Below are 20,227 nucleotides of genomic sequence, written 5' to 3' on the forward strand. Positions count from 1 at the left end.
GATTGGGTTTTGTATTTATATGTGCAGTTGACAATTTTTATAATAGACAAAAAAAAATTCTTTTGTAGTTGGAAATTCATATCTAAGGATTGAAAATGTAAAACAAGATACCTCATAAGCAGATTTTACTAGAAATTAAAAAAAGTTTGGCGTAAAGCCACATACATCTTTTATGAGCCATTGAAGCTCAATATCTGAGATTGAATATTTTCACGTAAAAAACGATTTGTTCTCCCTATGATTTTGTTGTAAATCAAAAATTGTATTCGTAAAAACTTGAACAATTCCACTATACATAATGATATTTTCCAAATATTTAGTTCTTAAGCTATATTTTATACAACGAACCTCTGTATTCATACCACTCTATGGTACGTCTGCATTGACTTAAATGTTACTTACAGGCAACAGCTTATATTATATGAAATTATATTATAATTATTATTATTTTATGCACGCGATTAGCATAAATTAGCTACAAATAGAAAAATAAACTACTAATAACATTATAAATATATGATTAATAAATAATATATATATAATATTCTTGGAAATATATATATTTTATAGGTTGACACACTATACAAATAAAAAAATAAACTACTATAATAACATTATAAATATATGATTAATAAATAATATATATATATAATATTCTAGGAAATATATATATTTTATAGGTTGACACACTATACCGTCTCTGGTCAGAATGTTTTTTGTATTCAATTTTAAGTGAACTAAAATTTAAGACACCCATTACAGTGACCTACTCAAGTATACTCGACACCTACTATACAGCAGACGTCTCCGTTTTTTAAAACAATTATACGTATGTATATCTCACAATCACTTAATATTTTGTCAAACATTTTAACTTTATAACATAACAATTCAAACGACAAAAATATGCACCTATATAAGATGATATATTTTAAAGTGTAGTAGGGACAATCAACCGTCGATATACTAAGCCTTAAACAAATTCGAAGGTACAGGGTAAACAATTTTTTAACTTTCATTTCAAATATAAAGTTCTAACTTATATTATGCCTGTACTAACCTACTCCTATATTTCGTGTCTTACAATATATTTTATGTAACATTATATTTTTATATTAAAACAAAATATAATTGAACCTGATGTATATGTTATACCAATAATGGTATACGATGCTGAACATTTTATAATAGTTTAAGTTCTCGATTGGAAAATTATTAGTTATAATATATTTTTGTGAATTTAATTAAACATAAATATTAAGTTTTAACATTCAACTTTAAAGTCCAAAACTCCCAAATCGTTTTAATACAATATACTTTCAACTTTCGATAAAAATATATTGAAATGATATAGCTACCTTATTCCGTCTTACAAACGTACAGTGTATAGTAATGTTTGGAAATTTAGTGTGTGCATTATAATATATTATAAATTATAGTTGAGACAAATAAATGAAGTAGGTACCTATAAGTAATATGAATAATAAATAGACAAAATAATGTAGGTACACAACCCTATACCAAACTAGAAAATTCAAGCAAAATTATTATGTTTTACTTGAAATTATTATAATATTATTTATATTTGACAATTATTACAGACATATTTATTGATAGTTAATCATTTATTATATTAACGGAGTAATGTGTACTACCAATTATTACTAACGAGTTACGTACAAGAAACTCATTAAGTTACACATTTTGATGTGTTTTATGATGAATTTCCGTAAAAAGATAATTTGTCACACAATATTTCAAGATGATAATATTATTATTGATATATTATGTTTTTATAACCGTTTAATAGTTGGCCAAAATAACTGTTTATTTACTGAAATTATTGTTAACCTTTCATAGAGCAACATTTATAGAGACGCACAATACCTACTATTTATAATGACAATTTATAATTAGTAATTACTATTAATTTTTAAACATAATTCAATGTCATGATTTTAGTTTGGAAAATCTAAAATCTAAAACTCTTGTGTCACGGTGTTTGTCGTCGCAGTCCTCCGAAACGATTTGACCGATTCTAATGAAATTTTTTTTGTATATTTGATAGTTGTGGGAATTGGTCGTAAAGTATTTTTCAATCTCCTAGGTCCAACCCGGGGAGGTACTCAAACGGGGATTTTGAGATTTACGGTAGAAATTGTTGTTTATTAATGGTTGCTATATATTGGATATAGGTGAAATAATTAGTAGAAATTAGTATTTATTATTTAGTTGCCATTGATTAATCGGACAGATCGGATGTAAGTAATAAGCATGCATCAAATCAAATTTTCAGACATTGCCTACTTGATATGCTGTCACATATTGTCCACGATCTGACGTAGTCGGATTGCCTATATCAGGGAGGTTGAGTTGCACCCAAAAGAAGTTGAATAATCACAATTTTTTTAAAGTTATAATTTTTTACGTGCAACGAGGTTGCCGCGGTATCAGCTAGTAAAGGATAGATAGGTTGTAGGTGTCAAAAAAATAAAGAGTGCTATAAAGAATTTGAGGTGGAATTTTTATACAGGGGATGTTGTAATATCGCATTGGTACTTATATAGATTAGTGATTACTGATTACTTAGTAACATATTGCACTTACATAGTTATTACTTATGAATTATGATTATGAGATTTGGGCATTACACAAAGGTTATCTATCTTTTCATACGTATATGACGTATTATACATGTAGACATATATTATGTTATAACTAATACAAAAAAACATTTCACGACGAAGATCTATCGTAAATTAAATAAGATATTATTTAAGAACTAGAAAAAAAATATTTATAAAATATATAATATTAGTACCTATATTATATTATAATTTGCTTACTGCATGTATATATTTTTCTAAACAAATGTATTAGTAATAAAGTTATCCCAGTTAAATGCAAATATTCAGGATGAATCCTCTTTAAAAAATATTTTAATATTTTATTGATTGTCTGGTAGTATTTAATCGATTATAATAGTTCAATAATAACAACCAATACCAGTTATCTCGTAGCGTATATAAAATACGATGTATAGCGATTTCATTATTTTTTTGTTCACCAATGATTGATGCGAGTACCTAAGTAATGTATACACTCCTGTTAATAAATACAATAATCTGTTTTAGAATATACCTAATCGAATGAAAGTATTTAATTATTTATTACTAATCAGTAATCAGTAACCAGTTGGAAAAAAAAATTGAATGCTTTGATCTTCCGCTGATCTAAATTGTGACACAATCCAGCACTGCAACAGTGTAACTTAACACTTAAGTGCACTCGTCACGCATAGAACTATCTTACTGTGTCACTCAAGCTACTTGGAATTTTCGCTGTATTGCTATATAGAATAATAAAATAAATGTATTATATTTTGGTGAATCACTGAGACGGCTAAGTATAGTATATGCTAGAAATCGACCTATCATCAGACGATGAGTTGCGTCCCGTAAATTGTTTTTAACAAACTGTATACGGATGATAATACAATATATCTACGGTATATGAATATATGCGTCCCAAAACTTAAATAAACATAAATAAAGGTCCTTTATACGTTACTTATTTTAGCTACAAACTATATGTTAAATATGACTACTAGCTATAATTTATATATAAACTATATTTATATATTATAAATAGGGATATGAGTAAAAAAAAAACGTTACCTTATCGTCTATATTTATTTTAATAATAATTTATTGCTATCATCTTTTTACTGTAAATTTAAACAATGTTCATACTTTTGCGTATAAAATATTTTCCTTTTTTTATCTAAATAAACAATTTAAACGGTTCAACTTTGTTTACATAAAACCAATAAATATTTATATTATATCCAATGCTTCAATACTTGATAAGATCATTTTTTGCATTTAAATGAATAGTATTCAATGGTCTCTATCGATTTTTCATTTAAGAACGAAATATGCGATTAATGATAACTGATTTATAATAATATTACAGTAAGAGCTGGAAGATCAGTAGATCACCAAATCATGTGTGAGGAATCTGGCTTTAAAGTTATTAACAATGTCTATAAATACACAATTAATATACTGAGGCCTCAAGGCGAGTGGCAATCGCCAACTTTTTTTTTTAATTGTTTACTTAAATCGCCATAATACGAAATCTTAATAAATATTACTAAATGTTATCTTTTGATTATCTCGTCAATACAAACGATCGAATTTGATAATATTCTATGTTTATCGCTAACTGATTATGACGTTGTTGTAGACCACGGTGTTGGTTTGGTTACAGGTAATATAGATAATAATAATATTATCTACAAATCTTTAGATAATTATTCATATTCATGATTATCGTTCACTATTTAATGAACCTACAACTACAACTTTCCAATAAAAAACAAAAACTATAAAATTATTATTGTGATTATTAGGTAGGTATATATATAATATTATATTGTAATGGGTACTGCATTTATTTTTAATTAATTCATATTATGATCTTCAATAAAATACTGTTTAATATTATAATACATTGTGTTTGATTTAAAGCTTTTCAATACAGAATTTCCCATGACTACAATGAGTAATGAATAATGACTAATAATATAGTTGTTATAGTATTATATATCTTATAATGATAAGATTATATTATTATTATTATTATTATCTTATTTATTGATTTGGCTATTTGATTATAGCATTATTTAGTTGCCCAATTAATTTGTAGGTATATAAAGGTATGTAAGTAGTTACCTATGTAAAAAACAATTGTTGGGAAGAAGATTTATGAATCTTATTATTCAAAACTTATATCCTTAATAAACATAAAATTGTATATTAAAAGTACCTATGTCATAAATTATGAAACTATCTCGTCCCTAGGTCGCTTAAGATTATCCGGAAAAGTGACGAACCGCATTCGAGAAGTTACATCGTGCGTTTAATAATAGTAATTATTTGGTATCTTTTGTGGTGTAGTTGAAATCTAAGATTGTGTTCTAATAGAAAAGTATACATCGGTGCGTCATGTGCACATGTATTCATTTGAACGTATACGCATTAATTATAATAATATAATAATATATTAGACTGTGTGTGATTCTTCGGGCGTTCTTTTAAAAAGGTACAAAGTAAAATCCACAGAGAATATTTCATTTTATAGGATAGGAAAATTGAAATTTAATTTTAGGTGCTTTTCGTAGTGCGTAACCGCTTTTTGATATTTAACAGACGTTATTTTACAGAAATCTTAAGCGGACAATATTTTAGTCAGTGTTATACGCTAAAAAAAACAATTTGTTGATAAGAAAAATTACGTCGAAAAGACGTTTCAGTTCTGACGTTACGGCAGTGCAGCGATGGGGATAAACTGCACCCGTAATAGATGTACACAGTACAAATACCCATACCACGGTATAATATATATCTATATGTATCGCATAGTAATACTACCGCGGCTACCACTGTTCAGCAGAAAACGGTCTGTCAAAAATGCCGGGTCGCTAAAAGTTCGTCCTGCACGCGCGATAAATATCTAAAATCCGTAGGTACGCGTTTCTCCGGCGGCGGCGGCGACGTCATTTGTCTTGCAATAATAATATTATGTCATTGTTTCGTAGATTATTATATAATATACGCTTTTTTTTTAGTATTTTATTCCCCGGCTACCGTCATTCGTGTACCACACACACATACATATATACCTAATATTATGACGTATAATATGTTTTATACTTTTCGTTTTTACTCGTGCACACGACAACGACGACCATTTGGAAACCGATGTCTGGAACATTTTCCCGGGGAATACGATCAATTCGGAATGATAAAATTACGTTTTACCGCCCCGGGGTCCGCAGGTTATGTGCACATTCCGCAGGGCGTAACCGTTTTCCATAAAAGTTTAGCCACCCGCCGCCGCCCCCGCGTATATAATATGTATACAGCCGCCGCCGCCGCCACTACTACACACGCTATACACACTATTGATCGTCGCCGACGTTCTTACCCTTGCGCGCCCCGACCACCCTCCCCTCGTACGCCGTGTGAGTCGTACCTACCCCGCAGTAAGAAATCTACCACCGTCGAACCACCCCCCACCCACTCGGATTCTGTGTAAGCACCGGCTGACAACCCCTCCTCAATATTCTCCCGTAATTTTATCTCGCACACACGCACAAAACGCTCTCGCGTGTGTGTACAGGGTTTTTATAATATGGATTTTCCCCCGCCGGGCTAAAAAGAGGGCTACCGCCGCGCCGGTTGCAGGCGTTTTTCCACGACCCGTTTTGCGCCCGAAAATCCAAAGCGGAGTGGCGAAAAATTTAAAAACGACGTAGGTAGGCATACCTACAATTATTATTGTACTGGTGACTGCTGCTGCTACAGTCGTGGCATTATAATAATATTATCTGTTCAGGGAGCATACACGAAATACGATGGATTATTAGCGTGCCGGCGTGTGCGGAAACGAAAAACGAAAAATAAAAAAACCAAACTGCTTTTACGGCTTTTTTTGTTTTACACCAATAATGTAAGTATTAATAATAATAATAATAATATTATTATCGTCGGAACACGCGGCGGTTCTTGCGGTTTATTATGTACGCACGCCAAAAGCTCGTATATATCGAGCTTATATATATATATAATATACAATGACGAAGACGACGGTTTCTGTGTACACGATGGCGCGGTATTGGGTACTACATTTATAGGTCTGTATAAAAAATAAAACACAAAACTTTAACGTTATATCGCGTGATTTGCCCCGAATTATACGAGGGGCGCACACACACATACACCGCTGTACGACAAAAGCATACCGCACCTATACCTAGGTACGTGTATACCCACCTATATGTAGCTGTAGACAGTGGTGGATTTGACGGTCGCTAAGTCGCTTAGTTGGAAAATGCCGACCGGTGCCCCTCTCTTATAGTATATTGTATAGGTACTGGGGCCCACCTACACTAAAAGGTATAGGTAGTTAATTTTTACCTCAAGACAATAATACATTGTATATTATAAACTACAAAATAATTTACCATTGTTAGAGATTATATTAATAAAAACAACAATTTTGTACCACCTATACAATTTTGTTACTGGTACATTTTGTACGAGGCCCCTCTTCTTTTGAACTTTTAAAAACAAGGTACACTATATAATTAATTAAATTATGCATATTTTTGAATTTTGTTTACGGGACGTGAAACTAGACTATTGGATCACTAATGATATTCCACCGACAGAATTCTAAAATATGTTTAGGGTACTGAGTAATGTAGGTAACTATAAGTTATAGAGAGTACCCATTTTACGAGAACACCTGGTATATACCGTGAAGAACCTTCTCCTCGAGTAAGTATACAGAACATACTCACGTCTCACAATTACACTGATTCCAGTACGCACATGGCATCACGCGAATAATATCTTACACGTTAATTCACGGCACCAATGACTACGGATCATGTGTAATTTTATCGTCATAATTTTTTCACTTGTATTGCGGTGTTATTTTTAAATTTTTATATAGGTACAAAGAAAATCATGAAGAATTTTCGTTATCGAATGGGAGCCGCCGTTTAGGAATTTACGTATTCGTGAAATCTTTTTCGTCGGGAACTGTTTGGGAACCAACAGACAATGGATGGCAGCTGTTTGGGTCGCACAGACTAGGCCCTGCACTAATTTAGAGAAACGCTGAGGCCTATATAAGCGGTGTTGACATTTCTTTTTACTTATAGTCCACGCCAACATCCGTCCGCGTTACCCTTGCATCACTCATCCGAGTGTGCGGGCACGCGTTTTGAGGAATTTCGTTAATATAATTTAATTAATAATAATTGGAGACGACGGTATAGTACACATCATATTTTTAACCACAACTCTTTTGATATAGTCACAAATCTGTATGGAGTGGAAATGAATTTGTGTTGTCGAAAACGGGGCCTATTTCGGGGATTGACGTATATTTGTATTCAACGGGAGCCGTTTGGAAATTAACCTTTTTTTTTTCAATCGAGAGCTGTAAATGGGCTATAGCCGACCTACACAATTGCCGGAAACCCGATTTCAACTAATTCTCGGAGCCCCGCTTTCACCATCAGTCAAAACCTGCGTGATAACGCCACCGTTTACCACGGAATTTCTAACTGATAAGAAAAAAATCTTACTATTTTACCTGTGCAGAACCTATATGGGTATACATCGGCGCAGATCGCGGACATTTATTCGTTTTTAATCGATTCCGGCCCGTCATTCGTGACGCGTCGTTGAGTGGAATGTCGATTGAAGCGATGGAAATCGCAGGGGCGCAGTCGAAACATTTCGATTCGCGATTATCTACTGCGCAGCACTCGTTAGCATTAAACTAGTTTTGGACGTTTGAAACGTTCAGTGATTGTACAGTATTTTTTATATAGTGTCGGATAATTTTTTCCAACCTCGCAACGAATAACGATTTTTATTTAGACATAGAAATAACCAATAAAATATTTTAATCTCAAATTGTTTTTTTATAGAACAATTTTTTTTGTTGTACGTTCAACTTTTTATTAAAATGAATGCATAAATAATATAATTCGTAATTCATGCGTAATAAAAACGCAGTAAGAGTTTGATGTTCATATTCACAGAAACATTTTATTTTCGAGAATTTCGACAAACCCAAAGGATCTGCACGACGGGACAGACATTTTACTTAAATTCAACTCCATGTCCTCATTATTACATCGAAATAAAATTATGTTTTAAGCACACACACACACACGTGTATGCGTACCTATAGATATACCTACACGTTAAGCTTATATATTCGAGACCATCAAACTCGTTTCGCTAAAGAACAAAATTTACTGCTACAAGTATACACGGGGTAAAAATTATAAACGCTTGACAATTCCGTCGGTTTCTGTAGTTAATACTAAAATTTGTAGTCTGCAGCGGTATTTAAAACATTGTGTTCTCGCCATAATAATACGCAACGACGACTGTGTATAAATACCTATAACCAACCGTTAATCTGTGTCGAATCTTAAATATCTTATAAGCATGTAATATATTTTATAAATACCTACAGACTCGCGCCATGTACCTATAGACACACGTGTATACAGCACAATTATGTGCTTACGTCGGAATGTGAACACATTTACTGCGCGAGCCAAGAGACCGTTTCTTACGAACAAGCTCTTATTGTATAAATTATTTAAAAAAAACTCGAGCACAAACACACAAGGTGCACCACACATCATATTAATATCTAAGTAGGTTTAATAACGTGCTACAATATATTATATTATTATCACACAAGCGTTTCTTAATTTAATGTCTACGACTCTACGTATAGGAATACGTATTATATTATTATGATATTGTTTATTGCGGCGCCACATAGTGTTTATTTTTTTTCTAAGAGCTCTTCAACACTGAGAACACGTTGACAATTAAGTATCACGGTAGGTACTCGTATTAAAAACGATATAAACATTAAATATATTTTGGTCTCTGCTTGGGTTTTCTGTATATTATAAATATAAGAAAAAACTAGATACACTACGCATAATATTTAGTTGGATCGAATATCGATATCGTCTGATTGAAATTTAACGAACAATTTGTTGTTTTCCTGCACAGGACGTATACGTGCGGCATTTTAAACGACTGCTGCACATCGTGTGAATCGCAATTGCGCGCTTCGGGTATTTTCTGCGGTGAAATGGTTTTCATAAAGCTCGTTTTAGATTCGTTCGAAATCGATATAATACTATATATACCATAATATAGTATAAAATAATAATATCATATTAAACGGAAAACGCATCGACTCTAAAGATTCCGGTTTGCAGACTATAATTTTATATAGTATAACACGCTGGTCTGGAATTCACATACATATCACCGTTAAAATAGATGAATTTCAAGAAATATACGTATTATATTGCACTGAATTTAAGCTTATTTAATTGTCAAAAATAAAAATAAATTGTACACTTGAAAAACAAAACATTATTATTGTTTAAAACTAACATTTCGATTATTAAAAAAAAAAAAAAATGAACAATAGCCTACAGTGTTGCACTACTCTTATATATGTATTTACAGATTAAGTACATCCATTAAAATAATTTACGCTATATATACGCATATGTAAACGTGTATATATATATAATACATATATATTATCGTAAACACACTACGCTAAAAACTGCATACACTAGACAGAGAAAAAAAGTCAACGTATATCATTATTATATATAAGTAATAAATATAGTTAAAAAATATTAGTCTTAGCAGATCGAATTTTCACACATTATATTATAATTTATAATATTTATATATATAATTATGTTCATTAATGCTATTTACGTATTTGTCTTTCGTTTTATAACTTTCACTTAGCGTTACGGTTTAAATTGGTGTAAAACAACAAAATATATTATTTTTAACAATAATGACGATATAAGAATATTAATATCATATTTCCATATAATATAATCAGACAACAAAATATTTTTGCTGAAAATTATTTTTATTAAATTATTTTAGGAATTCTATGTCGTTTCGATAAACTTTTGACAGTCTATACAATTTTAAAAAAACCTACCCTGAATCTATAATTACGTATATATGTGGATATAAACAAAAATCGTTTCCAAAGTATGTCTCTGATGGCCTTAAAAATATAATATGCATAAACGCTTATTAGGTACCTATAAATTATGTTAAATTACAATATTTTAATACGTATATAATTTTTAAAATTATTCAATCAATCTAAATAATAGTCTAATCGTTCGCGATAAACGTCTTAATATCTATAGAAGCTGTTTACAAATTTTGAATTTTGGATAGGCCTAAAATATATGTTTTAGATTGTCGAAATTACGACCGATTTATATTATAGGCGTAATAAAAAAAATATATATAGTGGTATATCATACAAATGAAAACAAAACAAAATAATAATAATAATAATAATAATAATAATAAAAAAAAAAAACTTCAGTAGGTATACAAAAAAAATAATTAAATAGATATTAATTGAATAGTTTATTATTATGTTTAATCATTAATCTTAAGAAAGATTGTAAAAATAAATTAAATATTAATAAAGCATTAATCTATATATTATATATTTACATAAGTGTCGGGAGGAAATACTTTACTCGGTAAACATCAAGATGTATTTAGTATTATTTTCTTTTATGTAATGAACTCGTTAAATAAACCCTACCGATGAAAACTATAAACAAACAAATTATATTATAATATATTACGCTTAATGATAGAAGTAAAGAAACAATATTTATCTAGGAATATGGTCACAAAAAAGAACGAGCTAAACGATATTATCGTAGTAAATGTATTAAAAACTAAAAAAAAAAAAATAAAAAAATATCGATCACAACTTACGGGGTAGAGGAAAATGATAAAATAAAAACGTAATAGATGTGAACGAAAACGCGTCGGTGACAATAACGTATACAAACTTGAACCAGAAGGAATCGGCGAAAACGTAACTGCGCCGTTCGGAAACTTAAACGAAACGAAACGAAAAATGATATCGAACAGGAAAAAATAAAAATGAAAGTCGTACACCGAGACACATTTTATTATATGGTACATACGCTCCCGAATCAGACATAACAAACAAACATAAATGGATAAAAGAAAAAAAAAATCGTATCATTACAAACGAAACAATATTATGTATATATATATATATATTATATAGGTATGAGGTACATAATAATATAGTATGATAATAATAATAATAATAATACTTGCAAAGTATAGGAACAACGTCGGCCGCCGTTTGGAAATACCTCGGGAAAATGTATCTAAAAAGCGGGCGCCCCGGTGCAGCGATATCCGCGTGTATATAGGTACCGAACAAATAGTACAACCAAAAAATATGAACAATTTTCCTCCACGCACCGGTTTGGGGTTCGTACATGGGAATGCAAATCTGTCGATTAGGGGTGGGCACTGCAGTTATATCTACTATGGTATAACCCTCAACACCGACAGATCGCCACAATTATAATATTATCGCCGTCGTCCGACCCGCGATTCCGAACTGCGATTGAGGATACCGGGAGTTTCTGATGCATATATTGTTTACGTACGGAATTTTTTTTTTATACTTTTGTGCGGGCGCGCGAAACGCGTTTATAATATTATAAATTATATTATTATGTACTATCAGAATGTGTCAAACAATAATTTGTCGTAAAACGAAGGATAAAAACAAAAAAATAAAATAAAATAAAGTAATAAACATCATATTATATTATTATTATTATAATAATATTATCAATATAATTTAAAGAATATACTTAGAGAAGGGCAATCGCCGCGCAAGACAACGGATGTGATAACATTTATTGTACCGTGGAATCGTAGAGCGCCGGCGATCGAGGAAAGCGATTTATTTAATTCTCTTGAATCGCCAGTGTTTGTTTTTTCTGGAATATATTAATTTAAAATAAGAGTAAAAAAAAGGACAGAGAAATGTAGGCCTACGAATGTGAAACTCGCGTCGTTTCTTGTATTGAGAAAAATAGGTACTATTTTGTCAAAATATTTCTTATAAGTAAAATTTTTTTTCCGTTTTTTTTTTTTTTTGTCATTAATATTATAATTAGGTATTATTTAAATTAAGTCTATGAATGTAATATATTATATAATATGTATAAATATTATGTAAGAATAGTTTGTATATAGATAAATATATATTATAATATATATTTATAAATTATTTACGTATTTTTCGAATCGAAAGAGAAATTCTATACAATTGTCGAAACAATAACAATAATAATCATGCGACACGTTATTATAATATTAATCATTATTATTATCATTTATATCATTACTCTATTACTGTGCGAAACGTTGTCGCGCGCTCGATCGCGCCGTTTACGTTTTGGCCTTGAGCATGTCGGCGGACCCTTTGTCCAGGCCGCCCATCTGCAGCTTGTGCTGTTCGTGCGACATCTGATGGTGCGACATTTGCTGCTGCTGCTGCTGTTGCTGCTGTTGCTGTTGCTGTTGCTGCTGGTGCATCCCGCCACCGCCGCCTCCCACGTCCATTTTCGTGTGATCCTGCTTTTTAGCCTGCTCGTCCCGTTCCCGGCGGGCCTGCTCGTTGATCTCCTTGACGGCCCGCAGCTCCTTCTTGAGTTTCATCCGTCTGTTCTGGAACCAAATCTTGATCTGGCGCTCGGTCAGGCACAAGGCGTGCGCGATCTCAATCCTCCGCCTCCGGGTCAGGTAGTGGTTGAAATGGAACTCCTTTTCCAGCTCCAGAGTCTGGAATCTGGTGTACGTCTGCCGACCGCGACGACGCGGACATCCGTTCGGACCTGTGGACAAAAAATAACAAACAGGCGCTCGTTAAACGTTCTACAGAGTGGTCGTGTGCTTATACATTATATGTGGAGCAATATCTGCTCTTGGCTCTGGCACAATTCCAGGCAATCCTCCTGTATATAGAGGACTGAATGGAAAGTGGCACAGAGGATTAAATCATTTGAATCTCAACTAACCCGTCATTCGGGGAGAACAATATTATTTAGACTAATCAATTTATAGCGTCGCCATTGGGTGGCTGATTTTTCGTATGTATCAATAGTCATATCACATTATTATAACTGCACACATGGTTACTGCTAATAATGAGTTAACGATGTACAGGACGATTGATCGCGAGTTCAAAACGAATGTGCGCAACATAGTGTACGGTGTATAATTCGAGCTTGGTAGTGTCAAGTCCTCGTGACACGCCTTGCAGTGTGAATAACACCGAAACACCAGCGTGCATCATGTCCGGATCGAACAGACTTCCTAATCCATATCGCTGGGCCGCGTAACATTTTGGTCATTTTAAGAACAAAAAAGTTAGCATCATTTTTTTTTTGGACGTATGTGACACAACCGATCTGGACTAACAATATTCAGGTATTTAATAAGAATAATAGGTAGTCAATTAAATCATTAAAATATATTGAGAGTAAATCCGACAGTTAAATTACATTTTCCGCTAAAAACGAATACAAAAAATATAGGACGACCTCGAGACCTTTACAATGACTATCGAGGCGCGTACACCAATATAACCATCAATTTTCACCGGAAGGCGGAAACAGTGAAAAACTACCGTGGTCATTACGCCCAAATTATGCACACACGTTTACGAAACAAACATGAGTATAATATTATGACGTGTATTTTTTGATAATATACCTCGTATACCGGGTTTAAACACCAAACGATCGTGGTTTTCTCGTGTAAAAAATTACCCACGGTTATAATCTACAGACTTTAAAGATTAAACACGTATGCCACTCGTTTAGATACGAGGTATAGAAAGATACTGTACACGGTAATATGATAATTATGATATATAGTTTTATATAATTGGTCACTATATATAGGCACTATCTGGAGAATCGGAAAAACAAAAACTGATAAAGCGTCGAACCGGGGTTATAGTTTTTGTTTTATAAAATGCGTTGTTTAGGCTATAATATTATGTAATAAGTAATTACACATAATATACAACACGAGTACATACATGTTATCATTTATTTGTTCATATGGATATTATAATATGTAATATTGTCCGGTCGGCTGGCATTATTGTTACACACCAAGTTATATAAAATCTCTATATTATAATATATTATATAAATATAAAATAATTATATATATCGCAGTGGCAGCACCCATATAAAGAAACATGTGCTAATCAGAAGGATGTCGAATTCACAGTGTATTAACTATTAACAGCGCGATAGTCGTAACAACAACACACGCGTACGTTTCGAAACAAGAATTATATTTTGAACTGAGCTGCGTTGTTAGTATACCTATATAATAATATACTACATTTATCAGCCATTGTTACACGGCAGAATACGAATATGACGCATAATATATAAAAGTACACGTGGTCTGAAACTGTGCTGGGACGTCGCCGTCGGTGGTCTAATGGACGAGATCGATATGAACCAGAAAGACTTCATTGCCGTCGACCTGCAGGTGGCGATAAATCGTTTAAAACCCCATTATTTATTCGGGGCCCACAACGGGGTCGTAAAAAATGTTGGACGCACAGTGTTCGGTCGTACCCACCCACGCGCGTCTATGATTTTTAAGGCCAAAGTTTAGCCAAGGACTGCAGCAGTATTAAAAACGACCAAAACTCAAAAAGGTGACTGTGGTTAGAAAAAGGTCACACGCGCGCTGCGCAAGATCCTGCTCGAGTTCGCAGGTTCACGATCCTTCGGCGCGAGATTCAGAGACGAAAAAATCGCGACAAATAAACGATCGATCAAAATAAACGGTATTGCAACAGACACCCGTCACGGAGGGGTGGTCCGGGGACAAGGGTGGAGGTACCAATTAATGCGTATCCATTATTGTATTTCGTATAACATAATATTATTATTATAACACATTAGAGGACTTGTGCAATTGTAAGATTGTTTACCAACATTACGATAAAATTATAATGTACACGAGAGTATTATAACTCATTCGCGGAGTTATCTGCAGCAGCAGTGTACAGCACGGGCGTTTTGTACGTGTTGAGGTGTGCGACGGCGACAATAATTATTCCAACACCCGCAATCGCGTCCCTGCCACGGTCGCCGCGGATGGCCGTCTCGGGAATTCACCGCGCGCTCTTTAATGGCGCCACCACCAAGGGCGGAGACTGCGGCGGTCGCCATGGTTACGTGCCGGGTATACCGCCGAGGGGGTTCTATTTCTCTCTCACGGTTTCTTTCTCTCTCTCTCTCTCTCTCTCTCTCTCTCTTACTTTCTCTTGCTCAAATTTTCATCTCGGTCGCTTACCGCACGAGAATATTTTCGTCGTGCGCGACGACCGCCGAGTCCGTCTTTGAAGAGACCAGCTTTTTTTCCCACCTCCAGATAACCCTATGGGTATATTATAACGTAATGCTTTAATTATAATTATTATTTTGGGAAACGCCGGATAAAATAGAACGCGAGCTATATGTTATCCCAACCGATCGCAGAGGACAAGGTGCACACCAATGGTCTAAAAATATAAATAATATGGCATACCTACCTATAGAATACCTACCTACAATATTATAAAATACAATTTTGTGTATCATTACGCGTGTTAAGCACACTACCACCGATCGTTGTGCGTATAATTTTATTTCGATCCGATTTTATCGCCGTTTAAACGCGCGACTCGTTTGCGTTTTCGTTGTGTCTACCTGCATTTATTTTATACTACACCGCCCCGCAATCGTCGTAGGTATGGGCATTACAATAATAATATTATGTCTTTTTGCAATAATTTCCAGCCCGGTCACCCAATTAAACGAATCCTAGTTCTATTTAAGATGTATTTTACCATTATTATTTCGACTCGCACGAGTTGTAATATTACCGCAGACCCGTGTATTAAAAAAAATATATAGATATAATATTATATAGGTACAATACGCTCCGAATCATAAACGCGATTAAATTATAGGTAGGTATTATACGTTTCGTCGTCGTCGTATAATGTTATTTTATCGCAGTTAAATTTTCGACGCCCGAGCACGTTTTGAGAATATATTAAAAACGTTTATTATTTATCGACGACGACGCACACGGGTTATTGTTTAAACGAAAAACTCGCGTGGCCGCAGCATGACATGCACTAGTCCGTGTTGTGGCGGCGATACGGGTAAATGGGAAAATATATTAATATAACCTATAACCTATTATAGAGCTACCTACCTATATCATGAACCTTAACTAAACCCGTGGCTATGTGGCTACGTGTTAAAGATTTTTATTGATTCATATAAGTATAATAATATATTATCAAATATTGTGCGCTTAAGAGAACCCCACACTCGCATATGTTGTGCAGTTGTCGGCGTGTCGCCGAGTATAGTCTTAAAAACGTACAACATAGTACAGACCTATAGTATATAATATTGTATTATAATTAATAACTATACATATTTGCATTCAGCAGAACGAATTTTGTGAGTGAATTGACCGATTCGTCACATTTAAAGAGCAAAAACATAATTTGTGTATGAAATATAACGTAAAAAAACATATTACATTGCAAGCTCTTAGAGTGCCAATGTAGTAATATTGAAAAAAAAAGTACATTTCATATCACGAGTAGACCTATTTTTGGAAACCGTAAATGGATTGCATCAATTTTAGAACTTTTCGAACAGTTTATCTTTTATTTTTCGGGAATATTACTACTTGGCTCGTGCACGTGCTAAAATCATATTTTCGTTTGAGGACATATTATTTCGGAACACGCTTATCATAGTCGTTTCTGTGCAAACAGGTGATTACTTTGTTCGGAAGAATTATTGTAAGCATAGGAACTTACATATTATTATTCCGTCATTATTGAATGTCAAATATTTTAGGGCCACTATATTGCATACATTCAATTAATTTATGTATCCAAAATACTACACACATATGATAATAATTGTCTCACCTGCAGCACAACGAGTACATCGCAGAACAGGTTTCGCAAGATTAATTATTATTAATATTACATTTACGATATGATATTTTGCGAACATTTACAATAATGTTTTTCTACAGTATTTTGGCGCAATAATTTCGATTTACAGTTGCTGTCGTTGTTATTATTAAACATATTAATATCTTTCTAAAAACTCTTTAATGTAACAGTAGGTATATGAAACAGTTGAATTAATTCAAATCAAGACGTAAAACCACATGTCTCCCCGCAGCATGCCGTCTCTCGGGCAAAAAAATTAAAAAAAACAACAACAAAATCACGGACGTCCGCAATAAAGTTCAAACCTTTAACGTATTAACATCCGTTAAGGTATACTACCTACCTACGGTCACAATTCTATATGACGGTATTTTATATACTAGTTTGATTATAAATAACAGATTTCAACGAAAGCAAAATTATATGATATTCTAGTATTTTTTTAAAAAAATGTACCCAATTAATTATCCGCTGTACGCGACCGAACGGGAAACACGACCTTATAGATTTATAATAATGATATATTATATATATACGTACGTACTGAGTACATTATTATTACAACACACGCAATACGTGTTCCGGTTTACTCGTGTATAGTTTTCTCGGTTCAACTGATTTAAAACAAAAAATAAAAGTCGATTTGTTTGCGCGTCGGACAACTTCTGTCGTCAGATTATTTTAACGTTCCTGTATAATAATATGCTGGCAGCATCAGACCGTACATTACGTAAATAAAATTATATATATATATATATCATATTATTCTGTCCCCCACCCACCACCGATCTTTGCACAGTAAACACATGACGCGGGGCCGCGGACCGTACGAACCGAGAACTATATTTACATAATAGAGTTTTTTTTCCCGAACTTTTTCTATGTGTGTATACACGAATAACGACAACATATTATTATAAATACGTATAAAGACGAAGACTTCGGCGATGTGGTCGTAAAACGATATACACTGCAGCGAATCGGGTTGATCAAAGATTCGGAACGACGGATGATAACGATCGCCGTCGTCCGAAATAAAATTTAAACAATCCAAGAGAACCAAACTACATTTTTGATGTTATTATAATAATAATATAATATACCTCATACCAGATCTACATAGGTACGAAATACTATGAGTATAACGTAGAGTTTCACTGCTCGACGACGAATGTGTGAGCTGCGCGCGCGGTGACGTCGGTTTATAGTTCGGGTGGAATTTAGGAAGCGAATTTTATTACGTCATAGGTAGGCACAATAATAATATTATGATTATATTATAGCGACAATCGTATATTTCGAACGGCCGTCGTGCAGCCAGCCATGTTTTGAGATGATAGCACGTAACTGCGTACGATCGAAAACAGTAAGACAGTACGTCGAAATTGACTTGGCGCACGTATATTGTCTAGAAAAGTCTAGAAAGACGTTACCGAAATGCGTGTACCTATTACCTAGGTACTTATTACGTCCTATTATAACAACGACCGGATAATAATAATAAATAATAATAGCAACAATGAAGATAAAAACAATAATAATTATTCGTAAGAGTTAAGAGTCATTCGACGACGATAACCGAACAAAAAGTACGCGTTTATAGCGTGCGAATGTTATTTGCGAATTGTTACTGCTGCGTAACACGAGTTTATTTTATTTTTACATCTATAATGACTAACTCGTGCGTATATGGCCCATGTTTATATATATTTGATACGGCCGCAGCCAACGTTTTATTTCAATAATTTTACATAAACCCACATGTAGGTAGGTACTATATAGGTATATAGAGTACGCAGTAATACTATTAACGATAATAATATATCCACGTCGAACATAGTAGATACTATAAAAACGATTGTTGCCAAAAAATACCAAATTGTGTCACGTATAATAATACGTAAGTGGGATGCGCAGAATAACAAACGATAGAGATAATATAGTGTATAATATATGGCTGTACCAAAAATAAAAGAAAATAAAAACTTTAAAAAAAAAATAAAAAAACATTTGATATTATTGTTTCACAATATTACTGTTCGCGCGCACAATCAATCAACTGATTTCGAGCGTTGTGTGACGGAATTTTGACGTCACGTTAGGTCGTGGAAGTTAAGAATTTTTATTTTTACTATTAATATTACTTTATTATTTATTATTAATGTATCATAATAATCGAACCGCATTGTTTTTCTAATTATAATTACCTACGAGTTGAATAATTTCGACGAACGTAATATTTTCTGCAGTTGTAAGTACCTATAATATGTGATTAGGTATAAAAAAATATCGAATTACATTTTGCGCATAATATTATAAGATAATAATACCGACTACCGATACTAACACCTACAACACATTTGATCCAACGTCAACGGTATATCGACATTTAAACGACTGTCGACCTAACCAAATAACGATTACAAATAACTATCACTCGGAGCGTATAGGTATTTAATATGCCGATTAAAAGTCAAATTTCATGGTTGGGAAACGTCGTGTCTCAATAAACGTAAACACGTCAAATGTCTATTTGATACTGTAATATAAATTGACTGTGGGTAACGTTTTATTAACGATGCACGACATTATTATGGTATACTGGCAGTAAACGATAATAATAATTGATGGTCGATATACCGTATAACAATAATTTAACAACATGATGGCTGGCAATGCTGCGCAGAGTTCAACGCAT

At 33.1% G+C, this 20,227-nt stretch overlaps 1 protein-coding gene and 1 long non-coding RNA gene across 2 annotated transcripts in view; both read right to left on the reverse strand.

The window, feature by feature from the left end:
- The window catches only part of LOC132938231 (uncharacterized), a 320,472-nt gene that overhangs the window by 212,143 nt on the left and 88,102 nt on the right, over positions 1-20,227 (reverse strand). The gene's annotated exons all lie outside the window — the stretch shown is intronic.
- Positions 9,908-20,227, reverse strand: part of LOC132938227 (homeobox protein abdominal-A homolog) — a 37,497-nt gene continuing 27,177 nt past the window's right edge. Inside the window, exon 3 of the mRNA XM_061004946.1 lies at positions 9,908-13,360. Within this exon, the coding sequence (XP_060860929.1) occupies positions 12,915-13,360 (446 nt within the window). The 3' untranslated portion in view covers positions 9,908-12,914. The remainder of the gene's footprint in view (positions 13,361-20,227) is intronic.

This window comes from Metopolophium dirhodum, chromosome 2, assembly GCF_019925205.1.
Source record: "Metopolophium dirhodum isolate CAU chromosome 2, ASM1992520v1, whole genome shotgun sequence".
Taxonomy (NCBI): Eukaryota; Metazoa; Arthropoda; class Insecta; order Hemiptera; family Aphididae; genus Metopolophium; species Metopolophium dirhodum.